General features: G+C 48.9%; 1 protein-coding gene and 1 long non-coding RNA gene across 2 annotated transcripts in view; one reads left to right on the top strand and one right to left on the bottom strand.

The window, feature by feature from the left end:
- Positions 1-4,356: 4,356 nt before the first annotated feature.
- LOC113953878 lies at positions 4,357-9,756 on the bottom strand. Its single transcript, XR_003530050.1, has 3 exons — positions 8,433-9,756; positions 7,091-7,209; positions 4,357-6,540 (listed from the first exon to the last, which is right to left on the bottom strand). It is a non-coding gene; the product is annotated as an uncharacterized LOC113953878 (long non-coding RNA).
- The window catches only part of NPTN (neuroplastin), a 47,537-nt gene continuing 35,801 nt past the window's right edge, over positions 9,726-21,461 (top strand). Inside the window, exon 1 of the mRNA XM_027657535.1 lies at positions 9,726-10,056. Coding sequence (XP_027513336.1) covers positions 9,741-10,056 — 316 coding nt within the window. The 5' untranslated portion in view covers positions 9,726-9,740. The remainder of the gene's footprint in view (positions 10,057-21,461) is intronic.

The raw sequence follows: 21,461 nt of genomic DNA, 5'->3' as shown, positions 1-21,461 counted from the left end.
GCTCGGGCTCTCCCCAGGCACTGCTTGACTCAACACTTTTATTTACAACATGACTGCCAGGAGAAGCTGTGGCTGCCCCATCCCTGCAAGTGTCCAAGGCCAGGACAGGGGCTTGGAGCAACCTGGGATACTGGAAGGTGTCCCTGCCCATGGCAGGGGGGTGAAATGAGATGAGCTTTAAGTTCCCTCCCAACCCAAACTATTCCATGACTCCAATTCCAACACAAAGCTTGATGCTATTCTCCCCCAAAATATAACCTTAATTATCCATGATGTAAACAGCCAGGAGTGTGAGGCTGCATTATATCCTGAGACTCTTTGGATCTCGGCTCCTGCCTGGGAGGTGCCCACCAGTGACCCCAGCAGCATCCCTATAGCAAGGGCACCACGATGCCACTAGTGTCCCTGCTGTTAGACACTCCCAATATCCCTTTCAAGCCCAGTTTCCTAGGAAAACTAAGCGTGTGGCTGTCCCTCCTCTCCCCAGGAATGCACTAGCAAACTTTGAGTTTGAAGCAAGGTCAAAGCTGAAGGGGTGGTTTGGCTCCTACCAGCCTGGGTAGGAATTCATCAGGAGTCAGAGCAGCACACACAGCCCAGGGTGCCAGCACACATCCTGGCTGCCCATCCACTGCTCCATCCCAGCCATAACCTGTGACACAGATCTCCCAGGAGCTCACAGGGGAGAAGGAGTTATTACAGCAGTGGGAAAGGGATGATCCAATGGAAATGAAGCCTTGGGATGGAATAACCCCCACGCTGCTGCTCCCAGAGCAGCTGATTTCAAGCGCACCACATTTCCAGGCTCACATATTTTTGGAGCCCACCCTGTGCTTCACAGAACAGAGCTTTTTCCAAGAAAAGCCCTTCCCAAAGCAGCTCCTCCATCTCAGCACCAGCATCCTCCTCCTCCTCCTCATTCCTCTCTTCCTCCAAGGCAGCTGCCAGCAAGGAAGGGAAGATGGCAACTGCAGAAGTCACTACAAAGCTTGTCTGCGGCTGATGCTTTCAGCTCATAAATTGCAGCTGTCCCATGGCAACGTGTCAAATGCATCGTGCACAAGATGCCACGTTCACACCATTATCCCCATCACAGTCCTCCCCACACCATCTGCTTGGAGCAGGGCCCCCTCAACAGGTGGCTGGTGGGACGGTAAGAGGAACCGTCAGCTTTTTAGGGGATCTTGCAGCACAGGATACACCGACTTTCTCCCAGATATCCTGCTGCCTGCTGAGGAACAGTCCCACAAGGAGATTCCCACTCACGAAGGCAGGCAAAGATGTCGTCACGACAAGCTGAAGATCAGCTGTTTGCTCCCACACGCTTCTGCAGCAGCTTGATGGGCCTCGGGGGAGGTCTGTGGCGTGGACCCAGCTGGGGATGAGGCCACAGGTCCCACCTGCCCTGCAGAGTGCCCAGGGGAATCCCCTCCACAGAATACAGGGACCTCCAGGACAGTTATATGAGCTCGTGCAAACACACTCCTCTGGCAGCTTTTTTTAACCTTTACCCTGTGGTTTGTTTGCACTCTGCTCAAATCAAGCCCAAAGAAGGGCAGATGTCAGCCTGAAATAACCACATACCTCTGCACCCTCCTCAGTGGCTTTTTCTGAGCACCACATGGCCTTGGGACTGAGGTTTATCTGAAGTTTGGAAACCATCCCCAAAGCCCACCAGCATCTCAGGGTACAGCAATGCGTGCTGGAGCCTGGAGACCCCGGGGAGGGGATGGGGGGTGAAGAGATGCTCCTGGTCATAGCTGAACAAGCTCCACCTCTGCTCCTGGCACCCCAGGATTGCTGGAGCACAGCCATCCTCCACCACCCACCCAGCCACAGGCTTGGAGAGGCAAACCAGCCAGGACTGCTGGCAGAGACCTCCAGAGATGAGATCTCCAGCCTTCCTGCCACTCTTCAATCTTTCCCAGACCTGCCTCTTGCTCCTGCCAAGCTCAGAGCCAGTTCTCTTCCCATGCATACACCCCCCCAGGCTCAGCATCTCTCTCTAAGGTCCCTTAGAGAGACACATCCTTTGCTGTTCCCTAGGTTGCCCTGCCCAATTTATCATCTTTTTTTTTTCTTTTTCCAAAACTAGTTCTCCTTTCTAAAAGCACATGGGAAGGAGGTTTCAGACTTTCCATTGAAACTGGCTTTTTCCTCCACCCGTTCTTCCCCAAAACTGTAATTCAAACAACTTTAATTGTACATTATTTTCCTTCTGAATTGCCCCTATGGATAATTTATCTTCTTTTAGTGTAGCTGTAGGGGAGTACAATCTTATCTTTCAGCTCCAGCAAGGCTGACAATTTCCTATCTTCTGATGCCTTCTACTCTTTACTATGTTGGGGCTTTGTTATAGAGTTGATTAAAGCAAAATTGCTTTTTGCTGCAATTTTACTGCAATCTAACCCAGAAATGCCCAAAGAATCACAGTCATCTTTCACAATGCTCATCTGTTCGCTGCTATAAAAGCCTTCCCCGCTCAGGCTGGAGCAGCTCAGATTCTGCACCAGCAGTAATGTTTGCCATCAATTAAACATCCCCTATTGACAGTCCTCGAGCTTTTGGAGGGGAGATACAGGACATACTCAGTCGAGCCCCTGGTCACTCACTGTTATCCCCATTGTTCGTTTTCTCCTACTGATAAAAAAATCTTCTCCTCATAAATTGCTTTTCTTTTAACGTGCGCATCCAGAAGCCGTTCCCAAGCCCCTCCACCGCAGCTTCCTCAGTAGCTCGTTTTTCAAAAGAGTCTGAAGGCCAAATGTCATCCCCAACACGCACACAGAGCCTAAAATCTGCACGAAAAATGCACACTTCTCCCAATTTAGCTCATTTCCGGGCCTTAGCAGGGCACAGAATCATGGAATATCCCAAGTTGGATCATTGGAGTCCAATCCTGGCCCTGCACAGGACACCTCAACACATGGCACCAAACAGCACAGCCCCAGCCCTGAATCCACTTCTCAGGGGTTGTAACAATATTTTTTGGCTGGTCTAGATGACTCTAGGATTTTGCTATCCCCATCCAGCTGGGAGAAAGTTTCTGGATCTGGTGCGTCACACCTCAGTTTTGGGAAGGTTTTCATGCTCCATCCCTCTTCTTCCAGCTCCCAAAGAGCCAAATGCATCAGGAAAATGGCCCTTTTCATTGCACTGCCAATGCCTTGGGGTCTCATGGGATGCCAGGAACACCCTACCTGTCAGCAGGGGACATGAAAATCCCAATGTCAGCCACCAGCACATCCCTCCTCATTGCTCAGACAGGAGACAGGGCCACCTACACGAGAGAACTTAATCCCACTCCAATAAAACCAGGCTGGAAGCCCAAGGTAGAACAGACTTATCCACATTCCAGCTCAAACCAAGAGATCTACTGGCTCTGAGCTTATATGGAGCAATGGGCAGAGGGTGTGGGTGGCTGGGGGTCCCACATGAAGCTGCTCAAGGCCCTTGAAGTCTATTTGTGCCCCCCTGGCTGAACCCATTCTTTCTCATGACTGTATTTATTTTGGGTGTCATACTCTCAAGGGAGAAGGGAGCCTCAGGTTTCACCAAATCACTTTGATTAAACCATTGCATCATTGGCTAAAATAAATGTGCCCCAGGGCAGTACAGAATTCTGATCAGACAGAGCCATTAAGGTTAGAGAAACCCATGTCTAATCTAACCTGCATCAGGCAAGACTAGGAAAACTGTATCCAATTCTACCATTTATCACACTGTAAAGGCTGGATAATACCTTTAATTTTGATTTAGCTGGTAAAGGATGACCCGCAGGGGATGTGGAAAACAAGCACCAGATAGAATAGATGCGATAACGAGCGGCACCACCCCGAGCAGCCTGTGCTGCTGGGGCTGTTGTTCGCCAGCTCAGCAATGACCTCCCGGCTGGGCCGTTCCCTCTGTTCACCCCCGCGCTGATCGCAGGCTCATTGTCTCCATTTCATTGGAATCCCCGCCGTTTAGGCAGATGGGTATCGGCGTTTCTGCCTGGCTGGGCTGTGCCCGGCGGGGCCGGGGCGGGAGCCGGCGGTCGATGCAGAGCCATGATAGCTCAGCTGCCATCGATGGCCGGGCACGGAGCTGCTCCAGCCCCACCCGGGAACGAGTGCCCCCGAGGGCACCTGAACGGGGGTGTTCCCCCACGGGCCCAGGAGGGATTCACAGAATTGTGGAATCACGGAATATTCTGAGTCAGAAGGGACCCATCAGGATCATCCAGTCCAACTCCTGCCCTGCACAGACACCCCAACAATCCCACCCTGGCTCCTTGAGCTCTGGCAGCCTTGGTGCTGTGCCCATGGCCCTGGGGAGCCTGTTCAGTGCCCGACCAGCCTCTGGGGGAAGAACCTTTTCCAGATATCCAATCTAAACCTGCCCTGACACAACTTCAGGCCATTCCCTTTACCTCCCTCGGGTCACTGGATCCCACAGAGATCAGTGCTGCCCCTCCACTGCCCCTTATGAGGATGTTGAAGGTCCCACTGAGGTCTCCCCTCAGTCTCCTCTTCTCCAGGCTGAACAAACCAAGAGACCTCCACTGCAGAGGGCCAGGGTGGCACAGCCAAATATATCCTTGGGGGAAAAAAGGGACCACATGGCTCGCTGAGGTGTCCCTTGATGTACAAAACAGCACTTTGAGGACAGCACAAGGTCTTCTACCTCTTGAGGAACCAGTGCCTGCAGGCTGGGGGATAAGTCCTGGAGGCACTGACAGCCCCGAGCAGCCCCGCCTGGGATGGAATTCCCAGTCACACTTGCCCATGAGCTTGGGAGCCCATTTAAGCTCAGCCCAGGGCTGGTCCCAGTTTGAGTTGCATCTCTGGGGTGCTGGTCTCTAGTTTAGTCCCAGCTATACCTGCAGCTATAGACCCTATTGATGTGAATCCTGATCTAGACTGATTTCCCAGCTTGAGCTCAGCTCTGTTTTGTCCCCTTGGACCTGCCTAGGGATCACCTGGCTGTGGCTGCCCATACCAGGATTGATCCTGAGCTATGGATTGATTCCTCCAGCCTGCCCTACTGCTGTGAATGTGCAGGATGACAGGGACTCTTGGCTGACCCCAGCTGCCTCCTGCTCTCCTTACTCAGGTACCCTGGGACTGGTCCTTCCCTGCCAGCCACGGTGTTCCCTTTACTTCCCCATCCCGTTGGGAGCAGTGCCCTGGCACAACACCCCTGATTGCCGTGGGCACCCCCTTGTCCAAAACCAAGCTGAGTCCCCAGGCAAATAAAATGTGATGGGAATAGTCTGGCCTGTGGGGAGTAGCCCCAGGACACAGGGATGTCCCTGCATGGCAGCAAAAGAGCCCAAATCCCTGCAGTTGTGGCTCATGGAAGGTGAAGCTGAAGCCCAGCTGCAGGCACTGCCCAGCCTGGCTGGAGCGAGCCCTGTGCTAATCCATGGGTGCCACCTGCCGTCTAGTCCTGACGGATCACCCACAGCCTCACCTCTGCATCCCGAAAATTGCTCCACATGTTCAGGTTTTCCCCCGGGCCCCTCGGAAGCCCCCTGCCAGGACTCACAGCATGCAAGAGCAAGCTGAAGCGCAGGACAGCTGTCCCCACACATCCTGCCTGTGGCTGGATGGAGCTGCTCTCAAAAAAAGCAGCAGGATAATATCCTTTTCCTCAGGATAACGAGGTCAGGGAATGGCTCTTGTGTGTCTGTAACTGGAAACTAAGTTGTTGGACCCAGTTCCCTAAAAAATTGGGTGGAGAAAAACATTATGGTGTGGCTGAGATGGATGAAAAATCTGCAATTGAGAGAAATAATTTTGGGTTGGCTCAGGGGGAGGGGAGTTAAAAAAAAAGCAGTTTGATTTCTTTTTGTCCCTCTATCTCCTTTCCTGCAGAAAATAAGGTTAGACAAACTTCAGATTTCTGTCATAACAAAGCTGATGTCAAACATGATGATATTTCTCACTGGACTCCTTGTTTACATTACAAATCATCCTGACCAAAGTTACCCTTTCTGTCACAATGTTTGTTTTGCATGAAAAGACATTTCTGCTCAGAAATAACGAAATAAAAAAAAAAATCAAGTTAAAACATTTTGACCAGTTCTGACAGGAATATTTGGACATGTAGGAGGAGGATGGGAGATGGCTCAGAATAACCAAGCTGCCATTACCCATGGGGTTGAGATGTGTCAAGTCAGCTTTCTGCTACATAACAAAGCACATCTAGATTTTTTTTTTTAATTATTATTACCCTGAGATCTTTCTTTTCTTTTTTTTTTTAAATCCCATTTTTCTCTGGTTTCAGCAGCTTTTCCTTTGACTCTTATCCCTCAGAGCATGTCGCTCCGTGATTTGACAAGCTTTTCCTTCACCTCTCGTTCCTCAGAGTACTAATTTTGCAGTTTAATCTTTTTCTGGCTCTTCAGGATGAAAACTGGAAGGGTCACCTGTGCAGCACTTGCCTGTATGAGCCAGAGAGCCTTTCTGGTGACTCACCGTGGCGGTGTCACCATTGTTCAGTGGCTCCATTCTGTTATCTGATTAGGTTCATGTAGTTCTCCACCTGCCATTGTGCCTTTGGGGAGATTAATACACATTAATCACATGCATAAGGTCGGAGTTACCTTCTGGGATCGGTGCTTTCCCTGGCATGTCGCCCTCAAAGCATTAACTGATGTTATCCAGCATCTGCAAAAGGTGAGGTTTGCTGTTGGACCTCAGCGAGTGTTTGATGCTCTACCCTACGCTTTCAACTGGTAACAGGTTCCAAACAGGGTGACTGCAAGTGAGGCAAAGCTAAGAAATCTTTCCTTGTGAGGGTGGGGAGGCCCTGGCACAGGTTGCCCAGAGAAGCTGTGGCTGCCCCATCCGTGGAAGTGTCCAAGGCCAGGTTGGACGGGGCTTGGAGCAACCTGGTCTGCTGGAAAGTGTCCCTGCCCATGGCTGGGGGTGGAACTGGGTGATCTTTAAGGTCCCTTCCAACCCAAACCATTCTATGAAAACTTTCTTCAAGTCCCAAAGCATATCAATAAACACATGGAAATAACAGGGATCTCTTAAACAATTCCAGTTGCAAGAAGACAAGTTCAAAAGATTCCCCCACACACACAAAAAAAGGACGATACCTCTTTGCTACTCTCTGAGAACTGAAACTCTCTCCTGAATTTCCTGCTGATTATGGTGGTTTTTTTTCTTCCCCTTTGCTTGTTTTGTTTCCGAGATTTTCTGTCCTTGTGCTGAAGTCCTAAGGAATAAGCAGAGAATAATCCAAACTGAGATACCCCAGGTGAAAAGATGGGTCTTGACAGAAGCGAAAATGCAGGGATTTGGAAACTTTGCCATGGTCGAGTTTCCTCTGCCACTCATGAAATTAGGAATTGCCATGAGGAAATTAGGAACCACACAAGCCAAACACATCACCCATCAGCCTGCAAAGACTCAGTCTGGTGGAATAACAGGCCTTTCCTTACTACCAACCACTATGTTGAATCTACTGCTGGTGAATTCCTCCAGAAATCCCCTATAAATACAAGTTGTTGCAAGAGGATTCACTCATGCATGGCAGAACAACAGGTTTTTACCCTATGTTATGGTTGGATACCTGAGTATGGCAGGAATAGATCTTCTTTTATATATATATATAAAAGAATATATATATATAAAAGATCTGTGGGAATTTCACGTATGCCAAGAGACTCTTGAAGGCAACAGCAAGCTCTGGATCAGATCCATCAGCACATCTCCTGGCCATCGTCACCTTTTTGGGTTTCTTGTGTTGTATGTTCACAGCACGTGTGTTGATCACAAACCCACAGGTCAGCTCAGTGTGTGCAGCACCCTCGTTAACCACACTGGGGAACCAGCTCCATCCTGGCAGGGAGGCTCCAGGGCAGAGCAGCTGGGAGCAGGGCACCGTGTCCTGGCGCTGTCCCCGAAGGAACGCGAACCTGAGGGCTCAGTTATGCAACTGTGGGGAGAAGCTCCAGCTTCTCAGCGTGCTGAGCTGGTGACAGAGGGGAGAATAATCCTCCTGCTAAGTTGGGCCCAGGCCTGTGGCAGCGTGAGTCACCCTGAGCTGCCATGGTTACAGAACAAGTATTACTGTGCAGATCCAAAGCCTGCTCACAGAAAAGCACAGCGCTAACTAGTTCCAAACTTGGAAAACAGTCGAGTGTAGGTAAGGCCTAATACTGAGTGGGTGTTTGCAAGGAGGAGAGTTAGAGAAAAATCCTCCAGAGTTAATATTCAACTGGAAAAACAGCATGCATAGAGCAGGGAAGAAGGACACCGCTGTGCAAAGCCACGATTTCTGGATCCTTTTCCCCGTTTTGTCTGGTTTGCAAGGGCTACTGTCAGAATTGCTCCACAGAGGGGGATAAAAGAGGATGTTTCCACACCACAAGAAAACACACAGTAGTGTCACACAGATGAATCAGCTGGCACGAATAGTGAGTCATGGAAATGCACCATGGAAATTCTCCAGCGCAGTGGAATCTCTGATGCACATCAAATCCGGCATCCTTGGAGAGGCAGGGGCAGCCAGGATGACGTACGGCACCAGCACATGCCCAAAAACGCTCCTCACGCGTGACCTCAGCCCTGGGAAGCTGCAGTCACTAAGCCCACGATCCTCATCCAAGTCCTGAAGCGCTCGGGCAGTCAGTTCAGCAGGGTTTTCATGGAAAAGGTGTGTCTGATCCTTGTTTTCAGTGAGTCACAGCTGCAATAAAAGGACTTGGGGTCTGTTTGTTAACCATCAGCTGAGAATGACCTGGGCAGGGTAAAGGATCAGGGATACAAAGCCAGGAAATCAGGACAGTTTTGGATGTTACCACAATGCTGCACCCACCCCTCAGTCCACCCTGCTGTGGGCACATCTGGGCCTGAAGAGATCTCTGGATTGGAAGCTGAGGACTCTGCAGAAAGATGAAAATCTGGTTTTGAGGGATTTTCTGCTCTTCTTTTGTTTTTTATTTCCAGTATCCTCTGCTAGTCTGTCCCATTATCTCCTGCAAGCCTTGTATCTTCCCACCACCGGCACAGAACACAGCAACCACAGTGCAAGGAGCAACCTGTACGTGTGATTTATGAAAGAAAAGTAAGAGAAATCCCCCCCAAAGCTCATCTACAGCCAAGTTTCAGAATGCCTGGCTGGTCCAATGAGCCAGAAGTGAGTTTTTTGTGCTTTTTGCCCCCAATTCCACCACTAGCAGGGGGCAAACACCTTTGCTTCACGTGGCCTTGTTTTCCTACTTGTGCAAAACAGATGTGGCCCTTGAAAAAACACTTTATTTTATATGAAAGAGTAGCCGTGATGGATAGTGTTTAAAATAATTCTCGTCTTTTCTGGGTGTATGGCCCTGAAGCTGAACAATTTGGGATGGACTTCGGGTTACGCTGACACGCTGCAGTCCCTGCAGAGCAGCACATAAACTTCTAAATTATAAGTTACGAGCAGAGCTCTTGCCCTGTGCTTGCAAGTATTGTAAGCCCACGAAGAACAGAAGCGAGGAGTGTGGTGCTCCCGCACACCGCAGCTGGAGGGCTCTGCCACGGCGCCCCAGAGGGGATGGATCTCTCTCAGAGGCCACGGATCCCTCAGGCGGGCTCCGCCATGGCGCCCCTGAGGGGACGGCAGCCTCAGGCGAGGCAGGGGCAGCTCTCCGCCGCCCTGGCGTCTCTCTCCCGCCGCCGGCCCGGGAGCTCGGCGGGCAGAAGGAGGCAGGGGTTGGAATCCGCGATGGGGCTGAGGCGGAGGGGTCGAACCGCGCCATCATGGCGGCGGGGCCGGGCGGGGTCGGCGGTGACACCACCCCCCTCCCTCCCGCTCCCCTCACACCCGGCGCCGCCCCCGCCCCCGGCAGCTCTCGCGAGAGCGGGCGCTGCGCTGCGGTAGGAGGTCGGCGGAGAAGGACGGACGGAGCCGCCGCCGCTCCCGCCGCCTCACCCTCCTCTCCTTCCTCCTCCTTTTCCTCCTCCTCCTCTTGCCCCTGTCTCAGGAGGATGCCGCGCTCCGGGCCGCTGCCCGCCGCCTTCTCGCTGCTGCTGGCGACGGCCGCGCTGCTGCCGGGACCCGCCGCGGCGCAGAACGGTGAGGGAGGGCGGCGGCGGGGGGGGGGGGGGGGGGGGGGGGGGGCGCGCGTTGCTATGGCGGCGGGGGGGCTGAGGGCAACCCCGGGGGTGGGAGGGTGACCCAGGGGTTTGGGGGGATCCCTGTGTCTTGGGGTCCCTCAGGGGAAAGGGGAGAAAGGGGTGAAAGAGGAGAAGGGGGGGCTGGCGCGTTCCCCCCCCCCCCCCCCGCCCCGGCTCCTCCTGAGGCGCCTCGTGCCGCCGGTAAAATGGAACATCTCCTCATCTCCTCCCGCCTACTGAACCTGCATCTGCCGGGCCGCCTTAAATCATTTATAATGCAATAAACCCCGTAGTTCCTTAGCAACTGGAGAGGTCCTTCTGATAGGAGCGTAAAAGAAGGAATTAAAAACCGGCGAAACGAGAAAACAGCCCACCACACCCCAAGCCTTGTAGGATAGCGTGAGCTAAATCCAGCGCGGTGCCTCCTCCCGGTGAGTTCGCAGCCAAGTGCATGACAATTAGTGGCAGAGCGGAGCGGGGCCAAGAGGCTGGTCCAGCCGAGCCTCCTGCTCCAAGGAACATCCTGCAGCGCTGATGGAAATGCCTGTCTGATCCTGCCAGGCCAGGCGGGAGCCGAGGCAGGGTCTGTCTGCTCCAGGGCTGCTCCAGCACCGGCCCTTTGGAGCGGCTTCTCTTGCAGCATCATGGTCAGGGATGCTTTGGCCTGCAAGTGAGGGGAAGGGCAGGGATCTTGGCTCACGGGAGACTGATCTATGTCCATGGGGAAAATTTGTCTAGAAGGAAAGATTACCCTGCTAACACACCAATTCCCCACTAGTTTTCGTTGTTTCATCCTTCTTTCTCTGTCATTCCTTTCTGCTCTGCGGATAATATTCAGTCCTAGCGTTCTGCTTTTTGTTGAGGTGGATTTTGCCTCCAGCATGAGGTTAGCTTCCTCTGCTCCTTGCTCTAGAGGAATCATAGAGTCATGGAATCGTGGAATCACAGGCTGCTTTGGCTTGGAAGGGACATTAAAGCTCATCTCGTTCCACCCTTTGCCATGGGCAGGGACACCTTCCACTAGACCAGGTGGTCCCAGATTAAATTTTTGCCTTAGTAGGTGCAGATTTTGCAGTCTGAAACCAACTGAGCTTGTCTGCCTCTGTTAATTAAGCAGAAGCAGCTTTGGCATCCCCACTGTCTGAATGAAAACTGGAGGCTTTCTCTAGAATGAAGCACTTTTTTTTGTGGAGCCTACAAGAGTGTGGGAAAACCCTGCTGGAGTTCAGTGGGAATTAGGGACCTGGCTTCTGTGAGCTCCCAGGGAGGTGCTCATTGGGATGAGTTGTGGATGAAGTGTGGGTCTCTGTTGTAGACACCTTTCCTGTGCCACCTGAGCATTCTCATCGCAGGGTGTGGTGTGTTTCCACACAAATTCCACCCTTGAATTTGGGTTTTCTGACAAGCAAGTTAAAATGGGTCATGTGCCTGAGGCTGTTCTTGTGCAGAGTTAGCAGGCAAGGTGTTAAATGCCAGCAGCTGGGATAGCAATTCCAAATGGCTGGTAGGCAGTGCAGACATTTGGTGTTTGACAGGACTTAGATGTCTGGAGGTCAACGATCAAATTTTGGGCGTAGATGGAAAGTGTCTTTATCTTGACTTCCACGCCTGGCATGAAGCTGACCAAGAGTAGAAGATCTTGGCGTGAGGGAAGATTGCAGATCACAGGTGTGTCCTGGAAGCTCCTTAATTTTTGTTTGGTAAACGAGGGTCATCCAGACAATGAAACGGTGAGGGAGCCTCTGAGTATCTGTAATTCTGTAGGAGCTTACACAGGTGAGTGAAAGTCTGCTTGGGAAGGAGTAGAGCACTTCAAAGCAAGTGAAAGGTGGAGATCCTTCTGACTAAGGTTTTTGGCTCCTGTTGAATCTTTACCCCAGTTTTAATTTAAAGATTTTAGGCCCTGCTGCAGAGGAACTGGTTTCTTTTTCAGCAAATAATAACCCATGAGACACATCATGAAACAGAACAATTCCTCTTTGGCATGAAGGATAGGTACAACCATTTCCTGACTTGTGTCTATTCCTTGTAAGTCATTAGAAAAATGGTGCTGTGGTTTGAATAGGGTTGTGCAAGTCTGTCGGTGACATCTTTAAAAACAAAACTTCTCCCACACACGGTGCTTTGAAGGTGCAGGGAAGGATCCCAAAGTGCATATGCAGAGTTTTGTTATCTATTATTGATGTGGAGTTGTCAGTGTAAGGAAAGGTGATAGTCCAAGTGCTGTTGAACCCTGTGAGTTCAGGATGATAAAGGAATGGGCATGGACCTGTTGGAACTGCAGGGCAGGTCACCACTCACCTGGCACAGAAAATGCCCAGTGGAATCCTGAGGGTTTGTGGTAAACAGTTTTTTTTTTCTGCCTCTAGCAGGAGATTGCTGTTGAATTACCAGTGATTTTTCCAGAGTTAATGTAATTCAGAATATATTGAGTCAGCCTCACCTATGGATTTGAGCTTACTAAACTGAAAGTAGGTTTTTGACACTTGTGTGGCTTATTTTTAAAGCTCTTGCATAAACACCTAAAGGGAAAATGTGCTTGTCAGAAACTGAACTTTTCCTGAAGGTTCTACTGAGAAAACTGTCAGGTTTGTGCTGCACACTGGCTCATCCCCTGGATCCAGAGCAGAGTTCAGGTGAAGTGACAGAAAGGAGGGTTGGAAGAGAGGAAACATGACAAAGAACAGCTGGAAAAAGCCAGTCTGTCAAGCAGATCTGTGTTAAACCCATAGTTTCCAGTTGGTAGTTGTTGGAAAATCACTTCAGTGCTCCAGAGCAGGCAGACAGCATCCTGGTTATGGAGTGGTGCTTGGCTGTTGGCTAATGAAGAACATGACTTTTCCAGTTGCTGGTTTTTAACCTTAGCAATATCTTTATTTTTAAGCAAGCAGTTGGAAAACCAAAGACTTCAGTGTAGTAATAATTTCACCACAGAGTGCTTGGGTTTTAAAGACTGTTTTATCATCTGAAATAGATGCTTGGGCTGCTCCCCATGAAATCTGCAGTGTCTCTTCAGCACAGCAACATGGGAGTTCAATTCTTAGCAAGTTTTCTTCCCTTTTCAAGAATTTCTGGCAAAGCACAGAGAATTCTTAACCGTTCTTGAGGACTTAAAATTGCTTGGGTTATTCAAAGCTGGACATAAGTGGAAATAAAACCAAATTAAGTTAGGTGGTGCTGGTTTAGTTCTGTTCTCTTCATCCTCTGCTTGGATGAAGGAGAAGGAACCGACTCGCTGGCTAAAAACAGAACACACCAGGATAGAAATGACCATAAAATCAGGCAAATTAGCTCAGTTAATTCTTAAAATTAGTTTCTTCTTAGAAGAGCAAGTGAGAAACCTTCCTGTTATCCTTGCAGTGCTGTTTCTGACTGCTGCTTTTCACCCATATCATAGAATCATAGAATCGATTGGGTTGGAAAAGACCTCTGAGATCATCGAGTCCAACCCTTGGTCCAAATCCAGTCCCTTTACTAGATCATGGCACTCAGTGCCACGTCCAGTCTGCATTTAAAAATCTCCAGGGATGGTGAATCCACCACCTCTCTGGGCAGCCCATTCCAATGCCTGATCACTCTCTCTGTAAAGAATTTTCTCCTGATATCCAACTTAAATTTCCCCTGGCAGAGCTGAAGCCCGTGCCCCCTTGTCCTATTGCTGAGTGCCTGGGAGAAGAGACCAACCCCCACCTGGCCAGAACTTCCCTTCAGGTAGTTATAGATGGTGATGAGGTCACCTCTGAGCCTCCTCTTCTCCAGGCTAAACAACCCCAGCTCCCTCAGCCTCTCCCCATAGGACTCATGCTCCAGTCCCTTCACCAGCCTTGTTGCTCTTCTCTGGACCCGCTCCAGCCCCTCAATGTCCTTCCTGAACTGAGGGGCCCAGAACTGAACACAGTACTCAAGGTGTGGCCTCACCAACGCAGAGTACAGGGGAAGGATCGCACTGGTTGTGTTCTGACGTGATTTTTAATGGTCCCCAGATAAAGCTGAGGAATGGTTTCAATACAGCATTTTTGGAGCAGGAGTGTGGGCTGAGCATCGAGGAGAATGTTCAAAGTTCTGTTCTCCTCCCCACCATTGCTATTCTCCTTCCTCCTACAACTCCCTCATAGGAAACTTAACCACAAGCAGTGTGACTAATGTGTTTATCCTTGGAAACTGCGCCGAGTTCCACCAGATCTCAGGGAACAGGTAAAGAGGCGATAAGTGCCGGTACTGACATTCCAACAGACCACTGTGTGAAGACTATATCTTGCTAAATTCATGAATGGGGGGCACTTGTGCCTTCACAGTGAGCTGTTTCTTCTGCTGCAGGTACTATTTTAGAGGAGTCAGTTGTAAAGACTTGCATTGTAAAGGACAATGCAACCCCTGTGATTCATCCTCAGGTTGTAAAGCCGGAGTGTTCAGGCTCTTCTTAACTTCCCGCAGCTCCCACTGTTAAGATTCAAAGTTAGATAAACTGTTCCTGCATATCTAGTAGCTGGAAAGTTCTCCTGTAAATCTAATCTAAACCTGCTTTCCTATCTTTTAACTTCTATTCTTTTTACCCATGCAATTCAGAGCAGGGAGGAGGGTGTTGCCTTTCTGTCCAGGTCAATTGTCAGGGCGGTTTTTGGTAAGTTGTCTTTTCCTGGCTGTTCCCGATCGTTTCTGTGGAGCTTCAGTCACGTTTTTGGGAGTGTGATGTGTAAAACTGGACACACTTCCAGTTGGGACCCGACCAAGATTCACTGGAGTGGAAGGATCATTCAATGTGTCTTGCATATGGCATTCCTGTTTGCATCCCCAGAAAAATGGTTTCTTACAGTAGAACATTACTGACTCTCATCCAGTGGGATCCTTTTTGGTGCTCAGGTCTTTGCTGCAGCACTGCTGCTTTGCCCTCCTTTGCTGCCTGAACCACGGAGTTCTTGGGTGTTCTTATGAACTTGGATGTTCTTATGAGCACAAGTCCTATTTTATCTTCTCAACCAAACCAGAGTTGGTTTTATCGGTGTCCGAGACCCTCCAGCCCAGCACTGATCTTATTTCATTGTTTCCATCTGCTTGGTCCTGCACTGCAGCTCCTGAAAACCTTGCAAGTGCTACACCTGGCTACATTAACCAGATTTCATTTGGGTGGGGCTTTCTTTTTGTATAAGGCAGTGTTAAAAGCTTTACTAAAATTAGGAAAGCTGCATTTGTTCCTTCTCCTCTAGAGTTGCCTTTGGTTCTCATTAACTTTATAGTAGGAGGTCGTCAGCTTGCTGTGGGCAAGCTGTAGCAAAGCACAGGTAGCCCACACAGCCTGGTTCCTCCTTTTCCCAAGCCCTTCTTTATTTCTGAGCACTTCCAAGCAGATTTCTTCTGTCTGGAGGCTGAAATTGGATTGACTGGTCTGTAATTCCACAGTCTGGTATCTGATCCTGCACACAGCCCATTAGATGTTTGAGGATGGTCTTTAGGTGTTCAGTCAGACTTCTCCAAACAATCTCCTTGGCAGTATTTAGTAATAAATGTAGTGGCTTGTCATTTTGCCCAGTTGATTCTGGAGTATGAAACCTGACTTGTTTAAAGTTGGAGGAGGGAGAAAGGCTGTTAAAACATAACAGAGAAATTATCAAAGCTTCATATCAGTTATGATATCCAGTCATTCAAATCGTTGTCATTATCTGCCACTTTATTTGCACGGCTTTAAAAATCTTACTTGATATGTTAAATTTATTTTCACTCCAAGTTAAAACACTTTTTTCATGTCTGGTGCAGCATGGGGGTTGAAGGAGATCGAGTCTGAACTAAATATCAATTCAGCCTGGGTGCAACGTCTGTGTCAAAACTTGAAAGTCTTTATCCCCTTGTAAAACAACTACTGCAGACTGATAAAAATTCATGCCCTGTTGATAAGCTCAAAGCTTATTTGGGTCTTGGTGTGAAGTCACCACTGAGGCACCGATGCAAACTCATTCAAGGAAAAAGACAGTAACTGCTGAGGCTACAAAGGTTCTTCATCACTTCATCACCGTGCAGTGTCAGGAGCTGTAGCTCTGCTGTCATTAACAGTAAGTTTTTTTGAGGGCAAGGTGGGTTTTTTCCCCCCGTTGCTGTTCAGAGTGCAGAGGAGAACAGCACAGTCACATCGGGGCAGGGTTGGGGCTGCTGGCAGGGGTGTGTGTGGGGGGGGAGGTGTGAGCAGTGGGCTCTCATCCCGGGAGGCAGATGGTGAGTAAATCTGACCCCACGTGGCACCCTGTGGGATGGGAGAGCCCTGATCCTTTGGGAATGGCTTTGATGTTACAGCAGGTTGGGAGAGCAGAGCTCTGCTTTGCAGGTGTGTTGGAGGAAGAGGCATCGGGTCTTCTGCTCCTTGGGAGTGTAGGTGGAATGTCAGTGCCTGAGCTGGAGTCTCAGGGACACTTTGTATCAACTCTGTTACCTTTTGTTATCAGGTTAGAAGCCTTTTGATATAATAAATCTGCTGTTGGGAAACAGCAGATTTTCCAGAGGAGGAGGAAAGTGCCCAATGCAGTACCTGACAAGCTAAAGAGATTTGCAGTGTGAGACATTTTTGTAGAGGAAAATTAGATCATAATGTCCTGCTCTGGTTTGAATAAACCAGGAAATGTGATCTTGTGTTGCTCTAATTCCTGTAGGCTTGTTTTACATTATATGTTTGAAAATGCCACGTTAGGGACTCAATTGAACCAAGGTGCTGCTTAGTGCAGCTACTCACTATTTCTCACCTTTGGTGACTCCTGGCTAAGTGTGAGTACACCCAGGGCTCATGGGGGCTCTCCTGGAGCTCCTGCAGTTGGTGGGAAACCTAAACTGAATGGATTTTGTAACAAGCATGTTGAAGGCACCAGAAGATAAGAGGAAGGGGAATATCATGGACTAGCAAAGGGAGGGCAAGAAAAGATGCAGTTGGTCCAAAACTTCAGCTGTTAAAAGTGGGCGAAAAAGGATTTAATTCTGGGAGGTTGGTAAAACTGACAAAGAGTATATTTGAAATTAAAGAGAAAATTGATCTTAAATGCCTAGAAAAGAGCTTGACAAGGATTTTGGCAATGCAGTAGGCTCCCAGCAGACATCATGGCAGACCAAAGGCAGACTGAAATAATTCGGTGAAGGCGTACAGCAGGAGATTGCAAAAACAGATGCCTGAGTGCATTTTTAAAACCTGAGCAGATACCATATTGACTGAGCACTCTTGCATTTATTTTTTCCCATGGTTTGTTATAAAAGCTTTGTGGTAGTTAACTAGAACCTACCTTAGGTTCAAGCAGTAAAAGCAGAAGTATTTTAATGCCTTTCATACTCATTCAAAACTCCTAATAATGAATTAAATAATGCTAAGCTGTTTTAAAAGCAGTTCTGAACTGGAGTTCAGCTGCACTGTTCGTTGGTCTTGTGAAATTTATGCAGGTGTTGTAATGTTAGAAAGGTCTTGTCAAAACATGAGAACATCCATAATACCCAGTTTTGCAACGTGTTGTTGGTCTGATTTTTCTCTGCATTTCAAGCAATGGGAACACATTCCTGTTTGTTATCCTTTGGTGGATAATTTCTGCTTGAGGTTTCCCAACCTGAATGTACAGATAGTTTACCCAAAGCAACCTTTTGCAGGGAACTTCATATTTTGTCTGGTCTCCTTTGCTGTAGCATCCAGGGTTGCAGGCAGCTGACTCACATTTTCATAGGATCCCAGCATGGTTTGGGCTGGAAGGGACCTTAAAGCTCATCTCATTCCACCCCCTGCCATGGGCAGGGACACCTTCCACTATCCCAGGTTGCTCCAAGCCCCATCCAACCAGGCCTTGGACACTTCCAGGGATGGGGCAGTCACAGCTTCTCTGGCCAACCTGGGCCAGGGCCTCACCACCCTCACAGGACAGGATTTCTTCCTAATATATGACCTAAACCTGCCTTCTTTCACTTTATAGCCTGTCCCCCTTGTCTCAAGTCCCTCTCCAGCTCTCCTGGAGCCCCTTTAGGCTCTGGAAGGGGCTCCAAGGTCTCCCTGGAACTTCTCCAGTTGAACACCCCCAGCTCTCCCAGCCTGGCTCCAGCCCTTGGAGCAGCTCCGTGGCCTCCTCTGGACTCACTCCAGCAGCTCCACCTCCTTGTGCTGTTGTTCCCCAGCGCTGGAGGCAGCTCTGCAGGGGGGTCTCACCTGAGGGGGCAGAGGAGCAGAATCCCCCCTCCCCTGCTGCCCTCACTGTGGGATCAGCCCAGGGCACGGGTTTTTTTTTTCTGTGTCCCAGCACATGTGAGGGTGTGTCCAGCCCCTCATCCACCAACACCCCCAAATCCCTCTCCTCAGGCAGAATGACTCTTGGTTCTGCACCCATTCCTGCTGTGCAGCCCTGTGTAATCTTTATTTAGAAAGGGGAGGGTGTAGCACAAAAAGGATTGGAAACTATTCCAGTGAGGTTTGAGGCGAGAGTGAAGAGGTTGAGATCAAAGCAAGCCAGGAATAAATGACATGGAAGAAAGAAATATATATAAAGCAAGTCTGCTGGATTTAGCATAGTAAGAAATGTTTCTCAGGTTTGTGGCTGGAGATGTGCAGTTTAGACTCTTACCAGGGAGCTTGGTTTACACTTCTGGTACCTCAAGGACTCTAGGAAATAAATAGGAAGCCCATTATTTAGGGAGATCATTTTGGTTTCAGCATTTGCATAGGGCAAGACAAGTTCTGCAGCTTCTTTTGTGCTGCCAGGCTACATAAACAGGGAGTTCAGCACTTGCTGAGGAGGTTTAGCACTTCCCTGGAAGAGGGTTGCCTTGGGGAAGTGTTTTCAAAATCCCAGAGCAGCCAAACATCTTGGGTTTGTGACTCAGAGCCGGTCTGTGCCTGGTCTTTGGAAGTCTCCTGGATGGACTCTTCCCTTTTTATGTAATTTGGGAAGCTGGGGCTTGCCTGGTCTGGCTTCCCATCACCTGCTTCACTGCATTTCCATGCTGGGAAGCAAAAAAATTCAAGTCTGGCAAAGTGAGCAGGGCTGGTTTTGTTTGCTGCACTGTGTGTGACCCCTCCCATCAGAAACAAGTGGGGTTTATATAATCTAAAGGTAAAACCTAAAGGTAAAATAAAATCTGAGTGTGTCTCAGGTGTACTGGAGGGCTTGGTACAGACACTTCCAAACACAGGTGAAAGGGTTAACTAGGAACAGACACTTTAGTTGTTCTTGGAGAGCTGTTCTTTTGTACAATTGCTCTAAAGCTGCACTAAGGGGATAATACATTCAGGTTGCAACTCCTTGGTGCTTCATTTTGCTTTGAGAAATGGTGTATTTGGTGCATTTGGTCCCTGTAAGCTAAAACCTGACACGGTTATTTTGTGTGGTACCCACCATATAATGCTGTAGATCACATTCACCTTTGGATTTCCCCTTCCAGTGTAAGTGCTGTCACCTCTGACTTTTGGAAATACTTAAGTTTTGTCCTGTTTGTGCCAGCTTGTTATGCAATATGGTTGGGAATGATGCTTGAGTACCTGTCTGTAACCATTGGGTACTGTGAGAGCTTTTCTGCTTGTTGTCAGACACGAGGGTGGTTTCAGTATTTTAATTTCCTTTCACTGTGTTATTTGTGGTTAGGTTTTCCCCCCTGTAGCTTTGGCAGAGGGGACAGCATTTGGAAATGCAGAGTTCCCTTCCTGGCTCTTGGCTTTCAGAAACAAACTGCTCGATGAAGCCAGGAACAGTTCCCGTGTCTCCCAAGTTTTGAGGGTGCTGAACCTGATACAGGGCTTAGATGTGCAATATTCATGGTTTGCTTTCAGACTTCATTTGTTACATTTTTAACTGACAGGGTTTTCAACACTTTGCTGCAAGTTCTGTGCTGCTCAGCAGCAACTTATGTTCTCACTTGAGGAGTATAAGAGGGTTTTAAGCAAAGCTGCATGTTTTGGGTCTCAGGCTCCCGAAGCTCCTATTTTTAGCAATACCAGGATTGATTTGGTGACCCCAATCTTGAGCCATATGGAGTAAGGGGCAAAAAAAAAAAAGTGGGTTTTGGTTTCTAGGAAAGTGATTAGTTGGGAGAAGGAAGCAAAAATGATAGGACAGGGAGAAATAGCTTTTAAGGAGCTATAATAACAGGGCAGGAGCTGTAAAAGGGCATGGGTGGGTACAGGACTTGGGAGTTTTTTCTCTTTCCCTGTACCTCCATCTCCAGCTTCTCAGGTCTTGCTTTAATACAATCAGGAATGTGGCTTTTGAGTACCCAGTGAATATTCTGGGAGTTCCAGTTGTTTGTCAGTGGCCTACATTCACATTTTCAGCAGAGCAGGATCAGGTTCTTTTTTGTTGTCCCTTTCTGCCTCTTCTGGGAACTGCAGGGATGATTTATCCTTTTAACCAGCACCTTCCAAGTCTTAACCTGGCACTGGCTGCCCAGTGAGTACCAGTATGAACATGCCTTACCCTGAACTGCTGCCCTCCTTTTCTGGGGCCTCAGTGTGACAAAATGAAGTGGATTTATAATTCCCAAAGGGTTTTCCAAATATTACACTGTTGTCCTCTTTTTGCAAAGTGAAACAGAGCTCCTCTCTCTGAGAGGTGGAAAATTACTAAATAAAGCCTTCTGGTTTCTTCGTGGAAAGATGTCAATGGAAAAGCTACCTTTGGTTCAGGAAAAGCCTGAGCAGCAAATTCCTGAAGGCTGGGAGATCACTACATGTTTGCCCTGTTCCTACATTCTTGCCACGACCACCACGGCTAAATTTGGATAAACTTATGTGCAGGGTAAAATCTCCCAGTGCTGTTGCTGGTCTCTGCTAAGGTATTTAAAAAAAAAGTAAATCTTTGAATGCTGCTGTAAAATGGCTGCACAGTTGAATGTGGTCTCTGGTTCAAGAGCTCGAGAGACTAATTCTTAGTGTTGTCATCTTGTGAAGTACCACAGCCCTTTAACACTGCTGTGATAGAAGACAGAAGTAGAGCCCTTCTAGGGAGATAATTCAGATTAGATTTTAACCAGCTTGTTTAGGACAGCATTTATATTCTTCTCCAACAGCAAAAAATCTCCACGATGTAGTTAAACACAGGTAGTATTGCTATCATGATGGTGAAGTTCCATTTTTGTCTTTACCCTGAGCCAAAGGCACAGGTTTCTCTCTGTATTTTCTGCCAACTCAAGGAGCCCAAATCTGCTTGGCCCTTAATTGGATTGCTCCTTTTGCTGGAAAAGCACTGGGAGCAGGGAGCCTGCTCTGGGCCGTGGGCAGAGCTGCAGGGCTCACTCTTAGCTACAAACCCCACGAGCTCAAAAAGCCCCACAGGTGGCATTCGGGGGGGTTTGGCTGCCCCTCAGCACACGAGGGGTGTGAGGGCACAGCCAGGAGATCCGAGGGGCACAGCCAGGAGATCCGAGGGG

Source organism: Corapipo altera, unplaced genomic scaffold (genome assembly GCF_003945725.1).
Source record: "Corapipo altera isolate COAL_440 unplaced genomic scaffold, ASM394572v1 308, whole genome shotgun sequence".
Taxonomy (NCBI): Eukaryota; Metazoa; Chordata; class Aves; order Passeriformes; family Pipridae; genus Corapipo; species Corapipo altera.
This window is presented reverse-complemented; position numbering and strand designations above follow the sequence as displayed.